Raw genomic sequence first — 23590 nt, forward strand, 5'->3', positions numbered from 1 at the left:
ATTAATATTAGTGTAATAATTTTTCGCTGTATTACTGTTTTCACTGTAGTTTTAATCAAGTAATAACATTAAAAACAATTTAAAATAACTGTTTTCTATTTTAATTTATTCTTGCTGAAAAAAAGTATACATTTCTTGAAACAAACAAAACAAGCCGCAAGCTTTTGAACGTACACTTTATTAGGTACACCTTGCCAATAGGTTGGACCCACTTTTGCCTTCAGAACTTCTTTGTGGCATTGATTCAACAACGTGTTGGAAACATTCCTCAGAGATTTTGGTCCATATTGACATGATAGCAGCTTGCCACTGATTTTACGTCTGCACCTCCATGATGCCTCCATTTTTTCCAATGTTCTATTTTCCACTTTTGGTGAGCCCATGTGAATTGTAGCCTCAGTTTCCTGTTCTTAAAGGTCCCGTTCTTCGTGATCCCATGTTTCAAACTTTAGTTAGTGTGTAATGTTGTTGTTAGAGTATAAATAATATCTGTAAAATTATAAAGCTCAAAGTTCAATGCCAAGCGAGATATTTTATTAAACAGAAGTTGACTACATCAAACGGCCCGTTTGGACTACATCCCTCTACTTCCTTCTTTAATGACGTAATTAAAACCGTTCTTTGACTAACCTCCGCCCACAGGAATGCTCCCTCAACTCTACCGAAATTCGTTTATGTACTTGCGCACTTCTAATAACTTACTGTGTTTACTCAGCTCTTACGGTGATTTTCTGAAGTAAAACTGATGCTTCATCTTTTGTGTGATGTACAATAAACTTTATTAAACTCATCAGTATGTTTGATCATCATTCAGACAGCAGACTTGTAGGCTATTAATAAATAATGGATACATACAAGCAGATGACAAATACGTTATAATAACCGTAATTAAACTACTAAACTATACCTGTTCCATCTCTATACAGCACTCTGACTCTGTAGGCATTATTGTCCGACTCGAAATGAACACCGTTACTGAGAGTTTCTGATATTATCATCATTCCGTGAGATGAAATTGTCCTGAGAGACTGAGCGCGAGCTCATGAAGCTCCGCCCCCTGGGCTGTGCAGCAGCAGCTTATTTGCATTTAAAGGGCACACGCTAAAACAGCGCGTTTTTCTGAGCCCCAAAAAATGACAATTTAAACATGCTGTAAAAAATGATCTGTTGGGTATTTTAAGCTGAAACTTCACATACACACTCTGGGGACATCAGAGACTTATTTTACATCTTGTGAAAAGGGGCATAATACGGGACCTTTAACTGACAGGAGTGGCACCCGGTGTGTCTTCTGTTGCTGTAGCCCATCTGCTTCAAGGTTTGACGTGTTGTGAGTTCAGAGATCCTCTTCTACAAACCTCTGCTGTAACGAGTGGTTATTTGAGTTACTGTTGCCTTTCTATCAGCTCGAACCAGTCTGGCCATTCTCAACACGGCATTTTCACCCAAGAACTGCCACTTACTGGATATTATCACTTTTTTTCAGAGCATTCTCTGATACCCTAGAGATGGTTGTGCTTGGAAATCCCAGTAGATCAGCCTGTCTGCCATGTTCAAAGTCTCTTAAATCACATTTCCTCCCCATCCACTTCAGCAGATTGTCTTGACCATGAATTGTTGCCATGTGATTGATTGGATATTTGCATTAACGAGCAGTTGAACAGGTGTACCTAATAAAGTGGCCAGTGAGTGTATATCAGGGATGGACAACTGGCAGCCCCCAGTATCTTTAAATACGGCCCACTGATCGTAATACATTTGAATATATTTGAAAAATAAAAAGATTGCTTTCAGATTAGGATGTTAATTCTTAACCCAACCAGGAGAGGGCGCTCATTCCTGCTGATCACAATAATAATAAAAGCCTAGTAGGATGTACTCACTTATGTGAACCAAAATGAGCAAAAAGAAAAGAAAAATTGACAATGAAAATCGTTTTTTACAGTCAAGATGGGAAACAGATTATCTTTTTAGAGTTCAAGGGGACACCCATTTGTTTGGATCTGTAATGAAGGATTTTAATTGAAATTGCAATTACACTGCTGCTCACAAAGAGGAGTTTGAAAATTACACCAGTGATGCCAAAATTGCTCTTATAAGGTAAAATACATTGTCAACAAAATGCTGCATGAAAGGCATCTTATGCGGTTTCACATGTGCCTGTGAAAGCGGAAAAGACGTCATTAGAGGGAGAAATTGTAAAGCAATATGCGAATGAGATGACTAAACCATTTGGAGACAAGAAAATGGCCAAGAACATTGAATCTCTATCTTTGTCCTGCCGAACAGTAACATGTCAAATTTCTGACATTCAATGTCAAGTCCAAGAAAAGCTTAAACATGCAATTAACAACTGCAAATACTTTACAGCATGCTTATACGTACAGGATGAAAGCACAGTTGTGACAGATGTCAATCCGCTCCTGATCTTTGCGAGGACTTTGATGTTCAAGAGGAGTTGTTAGAGTTGGCTTCATTACATGGCACCACGAAGGTAGAGGTCTAGAGGATATTTTCAAAGCTGTTGAGAATGTAGTAAATGAGCAGAGTCTTTGCTAAATTGTCCGCTATTGTTACTGATGGAGCATCAGCAATGCAATAAACATAATCTGGATTCGCTGGGCTTCTTCAGAAGAGTGGCATTAACTGTCCACTACCGCACTACATCAGGTTAGTTGGCTTATTTTTTATTTCGTTATGTGACGTGATCCGTAATTTTCTTTGTTACACGAGGCCCTGTGTATGAAGATTCTGGACTTCAGCCATTGCATGAATGAAGTGACGAAAGTCTTTTTTGATTTTGTCAGTGCTGCTTATGGGCATTTACTGATGGATGAGCCGTGGGAAGTATCTGGAAAGATTCTTTGCACTGCGCATTGAAATTCCTGTGTTTTTGGAGGACAATATAAAATCAGACACAAGCGCTTACTGCAGCAAACTACGGGATCCAGAATTTAGTTGCATCATGGCTTTCCTCACAGATATGAGCGTGCATCTGAATAATCTGAGCATACAGTTACAACTAGGACTGTCTCAGATTGTTTTAGACCTCTAGGCGCTTATGAACGAGCGAGGAGATGCGCAAAGATGCTCCCAAATGCGAGAAGTTTTTTGGCAAGTACAGAAAAGAAATCAAAAAGTCTACAAGAGCAATTAAAAATTTGATTCCAGGACCTTCATGTCATGCAGCCTCGCACAGACCTCGTCGCAGACCCTCTGACCGCGGCTGTCAATGAGCAGCCTTGAGAGATGCAGCTACAACTCTTCAGTTAGACCCCTTTTTTCAGGCATGTCGCAACGAGAGAACTTTGAATTTTGGAAACTGCTACCTGGGTCCCGTTTTCCCCTCCTCAAAGAAATCTGCACTGTTAATGCTAAGCATGTTTGGCAGCTAACACTTATTATCAGTGAAAGTAGTTTTTTAACAATGAAGCACATCAAATCAAAAGAGAGAAACAGGCTGACAGATGACACTCTTTCAGCTACTGCAAGTTGGCTGTACAAACTTTCAGATTGACATTGATTCAGTCGGACACCAGCAGTTTCTCATTTTGAGACTTTTTGATAGTGGGAATGTTGTCTGAACTGAACGGTAAATGTGTTTTGGGGGTGGTATGGTATGGAAATTTATGCACTGAATTGTTCTTATATTCAGTATTTTTTACTACTATTTTTACTACATTTATTTTTTAATAACTATTTTTTTAATAAGTACTTTTTAACTGTTCTCTGAGTGCGCGTTGAGAATGTTCTCTATAGGCTACTCATCACAAATAGGGCATTTGTTAATTTGTTTGATGCAAATTTACAGACAATGCAGTTGGGATGTTTACATTTGCTTGTTAACTGACAATGAAGTTGCCCATTTGAATTAGGATAATTGCACAAGTTTTATAGTTAGTAAACTCTTAAAAAACACATTGCATTAATTGTACACTGGTTCCATCAGTAGAGGAAATTGAGAAAAATGATGTAAAATGTGTGAGTGCGGATTAGTAACCTGGCCCCTTGGTATAAAGGAGAAAAAATGCTGGCCCTCGTCATGACGGTGAACGTGATTTCACCAAATACCACATGTTCCTGGATCAACATCTTTGTTGATCCTGGAACAACTTTCCAATCAACCAATCAGATTTGAGGGACAAGTTTACAGTTTATGTCAAGTTTAGGCTTAGAACCAGGGTGAGGTGCTTCAACATCAGTGTTATTCACCTGTCATTTCCCTCTGATTTTAGGGAAAAATTATGGGTAGGGTTACGTTAAGGGGTTGGGATAGGGTAAGGACTAAATTTTGGGACAGGAATGTTATTCCAGGATCAACAAAATATGTTGATCCAGGAACATGTCTTACTTGGCAAAATCACAGTGACCTCGTCATGACCAAAGTTGCCCATATATATATACAGGGTGGGCCATTTATATGGATACACCGTAATAACATGGGAATGGTTGGTGATATTGAAGTCCTGTTTGTGGCACATTAGTATATGTGAGGGGGCAAACTCCTCAAGATGGGTGGTGACCATGGTGGCCATTTAGAAGTCGGCCATCTTGGATACAACTTTTGTTTTTTCAATAGGAAGAGGGCCATGTGACACATCAAACTTATTGGTAATGTCACAAGAAAAACAATGGTGTGCTTGGTTTCAACGTAACTTTATTCGTTCACGAGTTATTTACAAGTTTCTGACCACTTATAAAATGTGTTCAATGTGCTGCCCATTGTGTTGGATTGTCAATGCAACCCTGTTCTCCCACTCTTCACACACTGAATGGCCCCCAAGGTCTCCTGATCTGACCCCCTTAGACTTTTATCTTTGGGGTCATCTGAAGGCAATTGTCTATGGTGTGAAGATACGAGATGTGCAGCACCTGAAACTACGGATACTGGATGCCTGTGCTGGCATTTCTCCTGCGGTGTTGCTATCAGTGTGTGAAGAGTGGGAGAACAGGGTTGCATTGACAATCCAACACAATGGGCAGCACATTGAACACATTTTATAAGTGGTCAGAAACTTGTAAATAACTCATGAACGAATAAAGTTACGTTGAAACCAAGCACACCATTGTTTTTCTTGTGACATTACCAATAAGTTTGATGTGTCACATGGCCCTCTTCCTATTGAAAAAACAAAAGTTGTATCCAAGATGGCCGACTTCTAAATGGCCACCATGGTCACCACCCATCTTGAGGTGTTTGCCCCCTCACATATACTAATGTGCCACAAACAGGACTTTAATATCACCAACCATTCCCATGTTATTACGGTGTATCCATATAAATGGCCCACCCTGTATATATAGTAAAGGATGGCTTCAATAAAATGCTTGGAAATAGCTGGTAAAGTGGATTAATACACTGATATCACTGATGATTATGTTAACAGAAACTTGCAGCTCCTTACAATCTCAATGTAGAGGTAGGCCTACATACAGCTCGTTTGTCTTTGACTAATCTGACATCCAGACATTGGCTGATCCCATTAGCCCCGACAACAAAACTGGAGCAGCTGTTAGAGGTGCCATCATCATCATATAGTATTGCACTTAAAGTTCAATAAAACCACACTGGTATACCAATTAAGTCTTCATTGCTTTTCACATTGCAGGAAAAATATACAAGGTCACTCTAATAACCAAATAAGGCCATGCAATTAAAATACTGCCAATAGCAGGTTATGATTCATTCATTGTGCACTGTCTGCTGGCCAGCCACTGACCTCAGTATGGGAATCCATATGTGTGTGTACTGCCACCAACATCACATAATTTCCTGAACTGCAGATAACACTCACACAGTCAGCCATAGCCTCAATTAAAAAAATATGAACTCAAACATACCCTGCATCAAAGAGCTTTGTTTGGAGGAGCCAATACCAGATTGGGCCTAATGGGTCTCCTCCTCTGCCACAGTGCAGACCCTTCTCCCAATTTCTCGACACCACATTTTCCTATTTGCTGCAGATGATTTGTGTGTGATAATGTACACAGCATAGTTTGCCATCCTTATGAGTTGGGGTAGCATCTAATTATAATGAAGATCAGGCATAGTCTGCAAACTCTTTTTTCGGGCTAAAGCTGTGATTCCCAATCAGGGGTACATGTACCCCAGAGAGTACTTAAGCTGGTTGTTAGGTCTTTCTAAAGAAAGTGATTGCCCTCAGAAGAACTGACAAAGCTTGGAATAGACATTTAAGCTCAGGTGTCTTATTAAAGGGATAGGAATCAACTTCCTTAATTTGTTTTATCTCCCACAGTGTTGACTGCATTAAGTTTAAAGGTGAATAATAGTAATAATGGCTACTCAAAGAAAATTAATGTAAATGGAAAATGATATCAAATAGAATACCTTTTAAGAGGAACACACTTCTATTTTGATGCCGATGAAGGGGTACTTGAAAGCGCAGTGAAGGTAAATAAGACAAAACGTATTGGGAAACACTGGGCAACAACATTATATACAAAATGAAAATATATTAGGCTATTTTAAGGCTATATTTTAATTATTAGCCTATTTATAGGCCTATATATATATTCATATACTTGATAGACTATCAATTTCCCTTTTGTCTTTAAAATGCTCCCAGAGTTACTCATTGCAATTGCATTTTTACCAATAAAAATTTAATTAGAGAGCTATCTAACTGTAACAAGTGAAAATGATATTACCACTTGAGTGGTACGGTCCCACATGTGGCACAACAAGCTACTCAAATAGTGTTCACAGGCACATGATGTGTTTATATGTCACAGACACTTCCATTGTTACAGAAGTACCACAGCAAAAGTTTATAGGGCACAATAATGTCAATATATCAATGAAATATGGTCATCTGATGTGTGTAGCCATGTTTGTTTTTAGGTTGCTAAGCGGCTGTCATTTACGTTCACTCAAACGTTGTTCACATGCAGGCACATGGCTGCATATTACTATACAGAAAAATATCAACAAACATGGCTTCCTACATAACAGCTAACATAGTGGCGCCCATCGTGCATTATAGATCAGCTAACATGATCATTATAAAGGTGTTTAAACATCAAAACACATTCATTGGAATTGGAATATCAGTTAACAAGTTTGGAAAACCGAAAAAAAAGCAATACATCTGTCATACAGCGCTATTGCTGCGTTGTGTCACGTGACAAGCATGATGCGTCACAATAAGAACTCAGCTAGAGTTAGCTCTTGTCTTAGCTAGAATATTTAAACCTTACATGCGGAATAATAATAATAATAATGTTTATTTTATTTAGCACCTTTCTGCAAACTTAAGGTCGCTTTACAATATTATAACAAATAAAAATGACAGCCGACAAAGACCCAATACAGATAAACTGAGATAGGTAACATAATAAACGGAGATAGATAACATAACATACAGTACATAACATGAATCAGATCATAAAGTCATGGCTTTGATCATGGCTACGCAGATGACACCCAACTTCACATCCGTTCTCAACTCAATGTTCATTTCCCCACCAACTCTGTATCAGCTTGTATTGATGATATAAATGCTTGGATGACCAGTAATTTCCTCAAACTCAACACAGATAAAAGATCTACTACTTGTTGGTTCACCTCAAATTACATCCTGTTTCTGTGTTGACAATGTTAATATTGCTGGAGTCTTGGTTCAGCCTTCCACCACTGTTAAAAAACCTTGGTATAATCTTGGATTCTTCTCTCTTTCCTTCCTCACATTTCTAAGTCTGTCTTCTTTCACCTCTGTAATATCATTAGTTTACATCCTTTTATAAATGTCAGTGATGCTAAGACCCTGGTTCACACTTTCATCACTTCACAGCTTGACTACTATAATTATCTTTTCTATGGCTTACCCAACACAACAATAAATAAGATCCAATATATTCAGAACTTCGCAACTAGGGTCTGTCCTCACACATACAAATAAATCTTCCCACAAAACTATTCTACGCAGACTCCACTGGCTACCCGTTCACTTTTATATTCAATACAAGATACTCCTTATCACATTCAAAGCACTCCATGGTTTTGCGCACCTGTATATTTCTGATCTCATCCATACCTACTCCCCAGTTCTTCTGACACATGTCTGTTGTTGATCCCATAACACAAGCATTGTTACATTTTGTATCGCTGCTCCCACTCTCCGGAATTCTATTCCCCAACACATTCGCGACCTCTCATTATTAAATGATTTCAAAACTCACCTTAAAACATATCCTTTTGCTTCTTGTTTCTCTGACCCCTGATGACGGATAATGTTATCTAAAGGAAGTATGTAGATGATGAAGAGTAGAGGTCCAAGAACAGAACCCTGGGGAACACCATGTGAGACAGGGGCAGTAGTGGAATTAGCTGGCGAATAGAGATGTAATGCTGAAGCCGGTCAGACTTAGGAAGTAAACCAGGATAGGGCAGTTCCAGAAATACCAAGAGCAGAGAGTTGTGAGATGAAGACGTGAGCAGAAGGGTTAAAGAGCTCCCTAATTCTTACAGTAATAATTGATTTAGAACGCTCTCTAATAGTAATTGTAACTAGCAAGTTTTCAATTGTAGAGCTCTCTAATTGGAATTTTTACTAATAAAAATTCAATTGTAGAGCTCTTTAAAACTGAATGGAAGTCAGTGGAGGCATATGAATAGTAAAAATTAATTTAGAGCTCTCTAATCATAATTGTTACCATTAATAAATTAATTAGAGAGCTCTATAATCACTATTGTTACTAGTAATAACTGAGTTAGAGAGCCCTTTAATCGTAATAAATAAATTAGAGAGCTTTCTAATCATAACTGTTACTAGTGATGAATGAACTAGACAGCTCTCTAATTGTAACTGTTACTAGTAAGAACAGAATTGTAAAGATCTCAAACTAATTTTTTTACTAGTAAAAATGCAATTACGACAAGTAACGGTTGTAAAATTTTAAGCTAAAATGGCCTGCCATACCACAGTGATGGTTATGTTTAGGGGTTGAGCTTCATTCTTACTTCTTTTCTAAAAACGTATGTGTAGCAAAGGTTTGTGTTCAGGGAAGACAACATAACTTTATTCACAAAATAAATATAACAAAACTAAAGTAAAGCGGCAGCCCCTCACAGAAGACTGCTGACGACAAAAAACAACAACTCGTCACTCGTCACATCATGACATAAGTTACAAGCAAACATCAACATTAATGCGATTAACATGTTGCAAATTATTGTCCAAATGAAACCTATTGGATTTACAGGCCACGACTCACAGGACCAATGCATTAGCATAACAGAGAGGGTTAAATGCCAATCATGCAAGCTTGATTTGAAACTCGTATGAAGTGTTTGCATGCTTCTAGCCTTAAGAAATCCGTTTCATGGGTAAGTTGAAGCACGGAGGATGCGTGGTGAGCTGGTGGAGCATCCCAGTTTTGTTCCTTTGTAGATTGCGGTTTTATACGCCGTCTTGCTCATGGCAGTTCTTTGGTGGAACAAGATAGCGCTCTGTTTACCAGTGGGGAAGTTGAAATGGGATAAGAGGGATTTGTATAGGTTTTGTCATGTGTAGTCAATTTAACCCCAAGTTTTGCAAGCCATTTATTGGTTTAATCTTACAAGGTTCTGCCTGGAGAAAGTATGAAAAATGAAAACCAAACAAACAAACAAGGAGCCAAGAAATAACTGCTTAAAATCTTGACGTCCTAATTAGATTTGCTCTTATTGCTATAATGAAAAAACATAAACAGAGCTATTTGCATCCTTGTGCCTCATGGTTTTGCTGGAGTGCTCATTTTTGTGGCATTAAAATCAATGAAAAAACATTCATAAATCAGGCTTTAAATAAAACACTCACAAACAAGAAACAGCCATCAGCGCTTGCTGCAGGAAGAATGAGGGCATTTTCAGTCTGTCAGCGAAGCCTCCCTTAACCACTATTTGCATCTCTCTGTTATTCCTTATCGGGGTGCATTCAGTTTGACATGCATTATGACTGATTCTCCACTCTTGTCACTGATTAAATTTCCATTAGCCATGCTTACCAGTTGTTGTGGCACTGAGAGCTCCTGAAAGATGTTCTCCAAATATGATTGCTGGGAAGAGAGCAGAGGTGGGATAATGACACAGTAACATGATTTTAGGAAGCGCTCTGTGTGACGGCTTCCTCCCTCACCACTTCAGTTTCTCCCTCACACGTCCTTTCTCATTCTTCCTCTTCTGTGTGGAGTTGCTTCTCATCTGCCATGAGCGTTGCAATAAGGCAACCATATAGGGAAAGACAGAAAGTGTGTATGTGTCTGTGTGTAGCAGGGTGAGATCTTTTTAAATCCTAATGTGCACACATGCACACTCACAAAAATAGCCATGTTTTTCACATTTAGATAACTCCCATAATCCCTTTATAAATTGTGGTGATAGTTCACCCCCCAAAAAGAGGCTATATTATGCCCCTTTACAAAGTCTTGATTTTGTTTTTGAGGTCTAATAGAATAGGTTTCCCTCAGACCTCACTCATATGATTTTTGCTAAATCGTACATATTTTAGTACATAGTTACCCAATTCGTATGAATTCGTACGAATAACCTCTGACCCAGCCCCTAAACTTACACATCACTGGGGTTTAGACAGTGGTCGTACGAATTAGCCACCTCATACTCACTAGTACGAATTGGTCGTGAGATAGCGTTGGAATCACTCCCTTCTTTGTATCTTTGCAGACATGTTAATGCTCAAACAGCAACATAACACACTAAAGAAAGTTGAAAATGTAAAAAAAGCAAAGTTAGCTTATACAAAGCTTAAAGTATTTGTTCACAGACACATTCCCCCACAGTGAACAGTTCATTTGAGAACTGAAGCAGCTAGATAATTGAGTAAACGCTGATTCATGAATGAATCAGTCCAACAATTCATTGATGAACCGTTCAGTCCAGTCAAGTCAACTCACTGAATCATTGATTCATTTGAAGATGTTCTTGAGTTAAAGGAACACTCCACCGTTTTTTCATATTAAACTATGTTATTCCCTTAACTAAGACGAGTTGATACATATCTCTCTCGTCTCAGTGCGTGCACTCAATCGCTCTGGCGCACGGCGACACTTTTATTGCACTTAGCTTAGCCCAGTCCATTCATTAGGGACCAAACAGAGATGAAGTTAGAAGCGACCAAACACCTGCGCCGAGTCGAAGTGCTCCCGAGTCCCAAGTGCTATTCCGTGCTATTCCGCCATACATTATAGTTATCCTTTTTACCTGCTTAGAAAAGCGCCACGTTTTATTTTGTGTCACCATACATGATCGCGTAACTACTCGTGTAACTGTATTTAAACAGGGAAAACGTGGAGGTGTTTGGTCGCTTCTAACTTCATCTCTGTTTGGTCCCTAATGAATGAACTGGGCCAAGCTATCAAGCTATAAGTGCTATCAAAGTGTCAATTGAATAAAAACATAAATTTGGTCACTTTCTCACACAAAGCTATCATATGGCATTAGAAGACTTATAATATGGACCACTTTTGTGTTTTTTGTTTACTGAATTACCTGAATTTTTATGCAGCTTACTAATACTAATAAATAAATAATGTCAGAATTTTTATTTTTGGGTAAACTGTATATTTAAGAGCAACCTTTACCCTCATAATTTCAGCCTATATGTTAATCAAGGCAGTTTTACTGTGTAAGTTTCATTATAGAGATAACATAAAATGCTTGGTCTTTGAATGAAGCTAACCGTTAGTGCTAATGACCAGCAGGATTAATTAGCGAGAGTATATGGGCAGCTCGGAGAGCAGTCTCTCCCTCATTAATCCGCTCGCAGGTGTTCTCCTGCCACTCTCTCCCCCTCCGTCTGCACATGGAGAAGATCGACGAGAAGCAAACTCACACCAATTCAATCTTATTAGTCCTCTGCAGAAATAACATCCCTGTAAGAACCTCCAGTAGAGGACAGCTGTAGATAAGAGGAGCACGAGACTCTGAAACACAAAGATATCAGGAAATTGTGCAAACCAGTGGAACTTTTGTGTGAATGTGTTATCTTCTGTGCTTAGAGACCAATGAAAGATGTTTCCGAGAGACTTTCTCAGGTTTGTTTTCAGCACATTTTCTTCAAGCTCCAAGTCAAATCAGCATAATGAATTATTTCTGTCATTATTTATAATGTCCTTACAACTTGAGGGACAACCCAAATTCTAAATTAGGCTGACATATGTCAGTTTTGCTAATGCATGAGATGATCAAGAGTAGGGTAACCAGATTTTTCCTCCCAAGACTATATATATATAGTCTTGGGAAATATATGCATACTGTGACGGATGTCTACCTCTCGCATATAATCAGCGCCACCCCGTCCCTTAATTTGCCGCCCTTCGCCAGGGTTCGCAACTGGAGTGGGTGTGGTTGAAGAGGAGGGGCGCTGCAGAGGAGAATTGGCAGCTTGTGATGAGGCATACCTGACGAGAATTAAGCCTCGTCACCGCCGCTGTTAAATGTTGAGTGTGCCTCTCCTCGAGAGGCCGGTCTCTTCCCCTGTGCATGCACACTGTTGTCCTTGAGGGTTCAGTAAGGGAGCGCTGAGGGATTCCCACGCCACCAGAGCTGTGAGTTGTCGGGCCCGCGGTCCAAACAGAGAATATGCGTAACGCCGCTGACGGGCTTGGATGCCGGGCCGCTATTCCCCTCCGTTGTCGGGGCCTATAGAAGAGGACTAGCCGCGATGCCGAAGCCGCCGCCCCCTCGCGCCTCAGACCAAGGAGAGAGAGAAGCACGTGCGACCGCCGGACACCGCACCTTACCTGGACCCTTCCCATCTCTTCACTACCCTTCCTTCACGATTCCCTGGCACAACCAGGACACCAGATCCCCTTTTGTTTCTACACTTTATTTCCCTATTTTTGGACATTGAATGTTAATTTAATTCAATAAATGCCTCTCCGAGGCTTGACACCACTCCCACTGTCTGTCGTTTGCTCCTCCCGCCACAATACATATATTAGTGCTGTCAAATCGATTAATCGTGATTAATCACATCTAATATAAAAGTTTGTTTTATACAATCGTTTATTCGCCAAGGTGGAGAAGTGCGAGTTTCACACATGGTCGGTTCCTTTCCTGGGATTTATTCTTTCACCTGAGGGTATACGAATGGATAAAAACGGTTGCTGATTGGCCCACCCCAGATAGTCGTAGAGCAGTCCAGTGATTACTGGGGTTCGACAATTTTTTACAGGTGGTTCATTCGGAATTTTAGCCAGGTTGCCCTTCCTCTGACTGATCTCACCTCCACTCGAAATCGTTTCTGTTGGTCGCAGCAGGCCCAGTCTGTGTTTACAAACATAAAGAGTTGCTTTGTTTGTGCTCCCATCCTTGCTACTCCTGACCTATCTCTTCAGTTCATTGTGGAGGTGGGGGAAACTTTGTCTCAGAGATCACCTTCGGACGGCAGAATATATCCCTGCGCCTTTTTTCTCATGTTTAACCCCCTCGGAACAGAATTACGACATCAGGAATAGGGGGTTTCTGGCTGTTAAGTTGGCGCTGGAGGAGTGGCGCCTCTGGAGGCCACAAGGGGTCCCTTTTATCATTTGGGCCGATCATAACAACCTAGAATACATCCGCACTGATTAAACAGCTAAATTCTCGCTAGGCACTGTTTTTCGTTGTTTCAGGATTAACATCTCCTACCGCCCAAGGTCCGCTTTCACGGATCTTTGAGGCAGAGGCGATCGGGTGGTGGTGGTGGTCACCTGGGGGGGTGGAGTCCAGAGTCTGCACAGCACTGCGCAACATCATGGTTCCTGCGGGGTAACCAGAGTGCCTGTTGTTTGTGCCCGAATCGATCCGAATTAGCATCCTACAGTGGGGTCACTCATCCAAACTAGCTTGCCATCAAGGAGCGACTCGTACTTGAATGTTAACCAAGCAGCGGTTTTGGTGGCCGTCCATGGTGATGTAGGCTCGTCAGTTCATGTTGACCTGTTCGATTTGTGCTGCGGGCAAGAGCTCCAATCGACCCCCAGCAGGGCTACTCCAGCCGCTGTCTGTCCCTTCGTGGCCCTGGTTGCACATAGCTCTGGACTTTGTCACTGGCCTACCCCCGTCTAGTGGCAACACTGTAGTCATCACTGTGGTGGACAGGTTCTTGAAGGCGGCCCATTTTATTCCCCTCCCCAAATTGATCTTCAGCGAGAGAGACAGTGAATGTTGCCTTAGATCACGTTTTCCGTATTCATGGCCTCCTAGTGAATGTGGTCTCTGACAGTCCCCAATTTGTGTCTAAGTTTTGTAAAGAGTTCTGTCGACAGCTGGGAGTGGCTGTGAGTCTATCCTCCGGCTATCACCCGCAGACTAATGGTCAGGCTAAGCGTGCTAACCAGGATCTGAAGAGGGTCTTGCGCTGTGTGGCGTCTGTGGAATATTCATCTCAAATTAACCCCCCAGTTTAAGAATATCAACCCGGTTTTTCATGTCTCTAAGATCAAGCCCGTCATTTGTTCCCCCCTTTAGCCCCAGACCTCTTCCCCTCCGCCTCCTAGACTCATCGAGGGGTCGCTGGCTTATATGGTACGTCAGCTCCTTGATGTGAGACGAAGGGGTAGAGGTCATCAATACCCGGTAGACTGGGAAGGCTATAGTCCGGAGGAGAGATGCTGGGTTCCGGCTCATGACATTCTGGATCGCACTCTCATTGACCAATTCCATCTCCATCATGGTGAGTCAGGAGGGCGTCCCTGAGGGAGTGTGTGTGTGTGTGTGTGTGGGGGGGTGTACTGTCATGGTTCAGATCTGTGTTGTCCTGTCTTTTTCTGCAGCTCATGACCTGAGCAATCAGGGCTGATTTTGCAGCAAGGGTGCGCACAGATCACAAGCGGATTTCTCTCACCTGTTGCTAGTTCCCGTTACTCTTATAATCTCTGCTGTGTCTGCCCCTTGTTGTCATTAGATCTTTTTGTGCTTCGTCTCATGTGTTGTGGCATTGTTCTGTGTGCGATCTACAGTATGTCTTACCTCTGCTAGTTGCTGTGCCCAGGATTCTTAGACAAGGAGTGACAAGGAGCTGATCGTTGCCCTCGCTGTTCTCTCGGTCTCGTCTCGTTTCTCGTCCTGTGTGGGCGCTGCATCTCGGGTGGTCTCCACAGTCTATGCTGTCTACTGAACACTGTATGGACAGCGCTGGAGCTCTCAGACAATTCCTCTCATTTCTGTTCATATGGGTCACTTCTTTGGAGGTTGTTGTTGTTTTTTCCCCCCAAAGTTTAATAAACTGTTCAAAAATCCTCTGCATTTTAGTCCTCTGTTCACCCCCTCTGACAGAACACAGGCAATGAGTTGAACACAATTTCATACTCAGTATCAAAAAACAAATCCATTATTGATTTTAAATACAGCAGAGTTTCACTGATCTATGTCTACTGTAGGTTTGGAGCTGTACTTAGTAGGGGAGACTGAGGAATGTTTTCACACTGAGTAAAGCCTGTTTTATACTTCTGCGTCGGACCTACGCCGAAGCCTCTACGCTGTAGGCAACGCGTTGGTTTTCATTTATACTTCTGCGTCGTTGTCCGCGTTGACACGCATGCAGAGGGAGCGTGTGAAACCCGAGGGAGCGGTCCTAGCAGACCAATCACAGCGCTTGTGTCCGCGTAGAGTTGACGTGTTGTTACATTTTTGGGGAGGTGCACGTCAGGGTACGCGCGCTACACACAGCCTACGACGTAGCTACGGCGTGAGTTCGACGCAGAAGTATAAAACAGGCTTAAGTTGCAACACCATCAGTTTAGCCAATTAGAAATGAGCTACAGGGGCGAAATCAGTGTCACACATGATGACCACCACTCTCATGAGTATTTTTGAATGAGTGATTTCTATGTTTTACCATTTTGATTTAATCATAATTAGTTAATTTAATAACTTAATTATTTATATAAATATATATATTTTACAATTCATGTACACAGTTTAAACTGGTTTTCTCTTAGTGTTACAACTTGCCTTAGTAAAGGGATATCAAGTAGAATATTTGCACTTTAATTTGTAGCAGATAAATATAGAAATACTACAGCAAAATTTGAAACACAGTGCAATTTGTTTTTAAACAAAAACAAAATCACTGCAGGATTACAACTCCTCTAACTGGTGTTCTCTATTCAGTGAAGCATTTTCTTGAAGTTGAAAGAACACTGTGATGTGGGCCATTAACTGAGGCTTTAAGAGGGCCATTGAAAATGACCTGGCCTGATCTCCAAATGAAAGATAAATATGCTGCAGTGTGGACATCTGTCATGGGGATGTGGGAGGAGGCTGACAGACTCAGAGTACTAAATCATTTCCACTAAACTCTGAGTATGATTCACTTCGTGACCGCTCTCACACAATGTGTTTTTCACCACGAAAGGTGAAAGGTTTTTTTTTTTTTTTTTTTTGTAGAATGCACTCTATAAACAAGAATTGTACACGATGTAACCAAATGTAGTCACTGTGGAATGGTCTTTTTTTTTGGCAATTTGGGGTTTTCATCTAGTGCAGCAGGAGATTAGCTTGTTCCCAGCAAACGCTGTCTCCCATGAGGCACTCTAGTGTAGCAGGTCATAGACCACTGACATGGAAACTCAAATAGACAGGGATTAACTCTTTAAACTTCAACAGACTCCCCAGTACATTATGTTCCTGATGAGAAACCAAACGAGGAAGGCTAGCATGAAAGACAGAAAAAAATACTGCTATAGCATGAGGAATGAAAGTACTAAACTATGAAAGCCAGAGAGAAAATTAGAGGAAATTGTCAACTATAGACCAGCATCAGGGTGTAAATGCACTTTAAAGGGTCTATATGGTGCTTGAATAGTTGCTTGCATTTTATTAAGGTGCATTATTGTTCACTGTGGGACGTAGTATTTTGGCATACAAGTCTATAGATTCATTTTATTTATCTTAAATTTATTCATATTTATTTCATATGCAAAAAAACACACCATCTCATGTTCTTGCTTAATTATATCATATGCAGATGACTATTTCAGGTACAGTGTTTTAAAATAACATTTCATAAAGTATCATGTAAAGCACATTTCACGGTTCCATCACCAACTTCCAACTTTATTAGTATCAAACCACTGCTACAAAATTACATCAAACATGATGAAAATGAACTTGCATACGTGCTATACACAATGTAAGCTTTAAAGTAATTAAAGTATATGATTCTTTTTTTTTTTCTTGACAAATATCAATATATATCAATGCCACTTAAAGCCATATATGTCATTCCAGTGATCTAGAGCCTAAAATATACAACTATATCCCTGGTGGCTAAAGTATCTCCATACACATGTAAGTAAAGATGACCATTTCAAATTTCTCATCACAGAAATTTCAGCTTCAAGAGTTGAGGAAATAAAAGTACAGCCATCCCAATATGGTTACAATGTCTATTTCACACCAAATTGAACAAAACAAAATAAAAGATACCAAAATCAAATAAACGTGTATACAAAAGAAACCAAAGCTCACAAAATATTTCTAAAAAGCATTAGTGTAAATTTGGATCATTCTGGCGGGTGTCCTCAATCTGTGCTCAATTACTCAGTAGTAGACGGGTGGTTTCACTGGTGGACTTATTCCACTTCACAAAATAACTGCTTAAGATATGAATGGTGCCAACACAAATAACCCATGCCATTCAAAACAGCTAGCAACAAATTACCAGGCCAACCGACATCTAATGAGACATAACAGTGAATTCAAGAGAATAGTGTGTTTTTATAAAACCCTAGACTTGCGTTCTAAATTGATCCCTTGTTTTTTACGTAAACGCTTCTCCCGATGAGACTCAATTGCCAGTTTCAAACAGAGCTTAGCAAAAGACAGCTGTGTTAAAACCTTAGCATTATCAAAACCACTGCATCAGTGCTTGGCTAACTTATTTTCCAGCTCAGTGAAAATAATGAGCGAGGGGGTTGACAAAACACTTCATGGCGAGGAAAAAAAAGCTTTAGAATTCACTCATTCTTGTTTTGGCAGCTACTTTATTATCCAGACAAATATTTTGCCAAGGAATGTTTCTACAGGCTAAGTACAGTCATGGCGGCCGGTTCATTTGTCATCAGTTTCATATCATTTGAAGGTTTAACACAATAGCCGCGAACCAAATGGGCTGCGGTAAGGATTATAGGTTTTTGTTCTTTACGGTGCTCCGTGGAGTCAATTAGAATACTGCAAAACTGCAATTACTGGCAAGCATTTTTGAAAAGGACAGAGGTTTATGTAGATTACTGTCAGCCCTGCCAGAGTGCTGCTGGGAGAGTGAGCGCTCACAGCTGGTTAATGCAGCACCCTCCAGCACTCCACAAAATCATCCTCCAGAAACTGACAAAGGCACAGGAAGAATTTTATTAACTGCCAGGTCAGAAGAATCACCTCCCCTGACCGCACACACAGCACTCTCAAACCGACTTTCAAAAGAGTCTGGCCAAGACAGAGATGGAGCTGACAGGTTTTTAATCATTGAAATACCGCCTACCACCCTCATTCTGTCTCGCCAGCAGCTCTGCTCAAGATAGGAGATGAAGTATCTTAAATGTTTGGCTTTTTGGACTGTACACGTGTGGTTACACAACACCGAAAACTTTTCTATACTGATATGTGCTCATAGGATATATATATATAAAAAAAAAAATCAACATTTCTACCTGATACCACACTGCGAGGGATCCAGGAAGGTGTTGGAACGCAAGGGGTCTCCTCAGGCCACAACATAGGCGTACTGTGTTGCTTGCAGTAATTTGAACCCATTCGAAAATAGCATCTGTCTATTGGGTTTTCATGACCACCGGCACCATGCGAGATCCGTCAACAACTAGCGCTTGCCTGACGTGAACCATTTTGAAACTCATCATTGAATATTAATGCATGTCCAGGAATGTGATTATCAAGTCATTAGATGTTCAGAGTGGAAATTTGCAGCACATTTGCCTGTTATTTACAGACTCTTTTGAAAGGCTGTAACTTTCAGGAGAATTATGCATGCATGGATGCCTCTTGTCTGCTTTTTTTTAGCCTTTTTATCCTGATATCCACTTACGCAGTTTTAATGATGCTTTAATGAGCTCTTTGTTGATGTTTAATTCTCAATATTAATTAAAAGAGCATGTGCTACTTCTACATCTTTACAGAACTCAAAATTGGCAAACGTTTAAAAAAATGATCAGCTATTAGTTTGGACTGAAAGAATCAAATTGGAAGCAAGAAATACTGCGCAACACTGATATTTGTCTGGTATGCTAGTTATGAATGGCAAATGCATGAGGCTTAAACATGGCGTTTGACATGGAATGGCAACAGATCATATCAATTAATACTTTTAAAGGCACATTTTATACAGTACTTGCTTCTAAAGTGGACTCAAAATGAAGTTTACGTCGATATGAAATGCAGCGTATTTACTGTTCAAAGCTACTGATATTAATCTGAGATTTGATGGTTATGACAAGCAAGTGCAATGTTACTATTTACATCACAACGGCAAGAGCCAGGCCTTGGTGTGATGACACAGCGATGAAAATTTAAATGTCCCTCCATTTGCTCTTTGAGGCTTTCAGGTCTGTAATAGGCAAAGGGACATTAGGTGAAACCTACTGTATATGATACTGTGTCTGATACCTCATAATAAAGACTCATGTCAGAATATATCTGTTGTAAGTGTACATGAAATAGTCTGATGACTTTTCCTGTCCTTCAAAATGTATTTTGTGCAAGAAATAATAGACAAAAAGAATGTAAGCTTGTCACGCATTAACCAAATAGCCTAAATATAGTCCATAGGAAAGGACCCAATATTGCGCACTGAGCAGAAACGATTCTGTGATGACTTTCACATGAAAAGAACATTTCATCATAGCTCAACAGACAGGCCTCGTGATGTCCAGTAGTGTGGAACACATTTCATTAAGTCAAAGCAGCCTCGAAAACTGGTTTTGTTCTCAAATGATCAATTTATGGTAAGTGGCCACCTTAACATACATATTAACTTGACATGCAGCACATTTATAATTTCTGCACATCTTAGTATACAACAAGTGTGTGGGAACTAGGGTAGAGGTTAAACTAAACCTAGACACTGGCTCTACCAATAAGATAAAATGAATTCTACTTTCTTCGAATATACACACACGTGACTCATTTTCTATTATACCGTATGACTGGTTCACACCCTCTGAGTTAAAAGTAGATTATTTGATTACAAATGGTTCTTTTTTCCAACTTCTACTCGTTTGACAAGAATCATCAACAGTTGTGGCATCTAAAATGAAAGACAACATTGTAAACTATGCCATACTGCATACGTATTTTGTAAATTCACATGTTTGGATCCACACTTGTAAGTTTCATATTGTCCCGACAAGGGAAGTGCATATTCTTTTTTTTCTGCTTCCCTATTCAAAACTATTTCACACTGACAGAAGCAAAGCAGGTAATATGTCCATTATAAAAATCCTGTTCAAATGAATCCAACCATAAAACAATCTTTAAAAAAAACAAAAACAACAACAACAATGGATCATCATCAGATAAGTTCCATTTAGACACTGTCCATAATTTCCTCATTTAATCAAAGTGCACATCAAATATGACCCACTTTCTGCTGTCTTTCCCATCCAGTATGGACTTTGGATTGGCCCATTACATTATTTTGCAAGCTGCCAACTGCTTAATGTCTTTTATGCGCTATTGTTATTTGATATCTTATTTAATATAGCATCAAATGCAACACTGAATATTTTCCAATTCCTTTTTCATAGTATAGCTCTGATTTTTAAGACCCCCAGGGCAGAAGGGACATATTTATTCACTTTATAACCTTTTGGCCACTGTATGCGTCTCATTTTAATTTTACAATTAGGCTCACAAATAATTTTACAAGATGAAATTTTTAATTGTACATTTATCTCATACTACATGCATATTTTAATCTCGAGAGTGCAATCTATGATTTTTTTTCCTGCCGTAAAACAACTAAATCATGTATTTCTAGAATAACTAGAAAGGCTTATGATCTTACTCTGCATAATTCAGTTAAATGCAATTGGGGTCTCTAGCCTAGAGGTCTAAACCATTGAGGTATACCAGTTTTGGTCCAGAAAATGAATAATCATATTTCATTGTCAGTGGAAAAACCATGCACATTAGCGTATTAAACTAAAGCTGCTCTTCAATTGTTCACTTCACCTTTGATTGTATTACTTTTGATATCAATTTCAATATATCTACCTTTGTGTATTCTTAAACAATGTTTCTTGGTTCACTGGATTTAAATGAGCTCACCAAAAACCGTATTATTTAAACACTTTGCCCGCTTTATGGGTATGTGAATGATGTACCAGCATGGAGAGCAAGGTGGCACACTAGGGTGTCTTTCCTTTTTCAATAACAAAGACACTAATGTCACACACCCTCACTTTTCCAAAGCGTGATTTTAGCTAATTTGAGAGTGTTTGAAGGGGACAATGTGTGCCGATTCACAAAGTGGGAAATCAAGAAAAGAAAAGAAGACAAAAGAAAGAAAACAAAACCCCTAAAACCGCATGTATTTACATGATGACAAACATCACAGAAGAAAATTACCATCCCAACATAAGCAATGCTGATTAAAATCCCTTGCTGCTTTCCAAACACACTGTACCAGATTGGATCCAGCCATCAGCAATGTCAAAGGATCTGTAAATGCTCAAAAGGGTTCTTTACAGTCATTGTGTATGGCCGTCCTCAGGGCTAGTAAACGCTGACGAGAGAAGAGAGAGCCAGGATCAGGTACCGGCAGGCCAGCAGGACTTCAGCGCATCCTTTACTTCCATACGGAGCGGTGTTGGGTGCTGTAAACAACAGAGCAGAGACACATGCTGATTAGCAGATTCTCTCTCACTACTGGCAGCAAGTCATAGTCTCAGTCAAGCAGTACCTCCTCCCTTTTCATACGAGCGGAGCTCACGCTGCCTGCCTTCACATTCTCAAATCAAGACTCACGACGAGCTCAGATGCCCGAAGGAGTCCTTCAATAAGATGCCTTGTTTTAAAATCACGCTGGGTACTTAAAAATAAGAGGGCATAACAATTCATCTCAAAGACTTGATAGTATTACCTTTGAGCCTAGAGCACATCAAATCTGTTTTATCTAATAGGAAAATAAATTTGCATAAGATTTATTTTAAAATATATGCAATAAACTTGCTGACATAACGCTTCTAGGTTGTTCTGGGCGGTTGCTATGCAGTTGCTAAGCTGTGCTGAGTGGTTCTTACACATTACTGCATCCTTTGCTAGGGTGTTCTAGGTAGTTGCCAGGGCATTGCTATGCAGATGCTAAGGTGCACCTAGTCGTTACTGGCACATTGCTATGTGGTTGCAAGGGTTTTCTATGAGGTTGCTGAGGTGTTGCTAATGTACTTTGAATGATATTTAACACATTGCTATAGTATGTGGTTGCCAGGGTGTTGCTATGCAGTTGTTTGGGTGCTCCAAGTGGTTTTTGGCACATTGCTACGTGGTTGCAAGGTAGGTTGCTGAGGTTTTGCTAAGATGTTCTGAGTGGATTCTTTGCATGTGGCTATGCCATTGGCGTACACAGACCTCCGCTAGGGCAGGGGTGAAATTGCGCTTCGGGGAATGGGGGGGTTGTTCCCCCTCGGTTGATATTGTGTTCTGGGAGGTGTTGGAATGGATGAGGTGGTCGCCCTCGGTTGGAACCGCGGTTCGGAGAGCACTGCAATATGACTTTATACGAGTGATTAAAGAGACAGGGGCTCAAGCCCCCCCGTGCAGGCCACTGTTCTGGGTGGTTGCCAGGGAGTTGCTGTGCAGCTGCTAAGGTATTCTGGGTGGTTCTTTGTATGTTGCTATGCAGTTGCTCAATGGTCGATAGTAAAAAAAAAAAAAAAAGTATTACTCATGTCCGAAGCATGGTACAAGGAAATTTTTTATCTCCAAGTATAAGCAATAGTAATAGTGATGCTTGCCTTGGCAAACGCCACAGGTATGCCTGTGCTGACGATAGGTATGCTCATATTTTCACAGTCAACACCGATCTCAATGGCAGAAAGCCTTCAGGTCTGTCCCCGAAGCAAAACAACTTGAGTCTAGTACTCAGGAGAGGCGCTTCAGAACAGGTGTGAGAGTGTACAGGCATTCATCTTCATGAGAGTTTTTATTTCACAGCTCTGTTAATGACAGACACTGGCCTACCTAAGGAGATTAGTACATCACACACACACACACACACACACACACACACACACACACACACACACACACACACACACACACACACACACACACACACACACACACACACACACACACACACACACACACACACACACACACACACACACACACACACACACACACACACACACACACACACACACACGAAATTATGTGTCCTGGCTGGAATAACTGACTTTCTTTTACATCCAGCAATTTTTCCAATGCTTTTGTTGTTTGCAAATACACATCTAATAGAGTCATTATGATATGGATTCATTTGTGGGAACTGTTTTCCAGCATTCAAAACCACAATAAGGCTGAATCACAGCATCAAATGGCACATATGACAGTAATAATTATGTTTGTACA

At 40.3% G+C, this 23590-nt stretch overlaps 1 protein-coding gene across 1 annotated transcript in view; it reads right to left on the reverse strand.

Moving 5' to 3' along the window:
- Positions 1-19940: 19940 nt before the first annotated feature.
- The window catches only part of negr1 (neuronal growth regulator 1), a 163228-nt gene continuing 159578 nt past the window's right edge, over positions 19941-23590 (reverse strand). Inside the window, exon 7 of the mRNA XM_081381398.1 lies at positions 19941-21831. Coding sequence (XP_081237524.1) covers positions 21731-21831 — 101 coding nt within the window. The 3' untranslated portion in view covers positions 19941-21730. The remainder of the gene's footprint in view (positions 21832-23590) is intronic.

The sequence above is a fragment of the Scardinius erythrophthalmus genome (assembly GCF_964197995.2).
Source record: "Scardinius erythrophthalmus genome assembly, chromosome: 12".
NCBI classification, from domain to species: Eukaryota; Metazoa; Chordata; class Actinopteri; order Cypriniformes; family Leuciscidae; genus Scardinius; species Scardinius erythrophthalmus.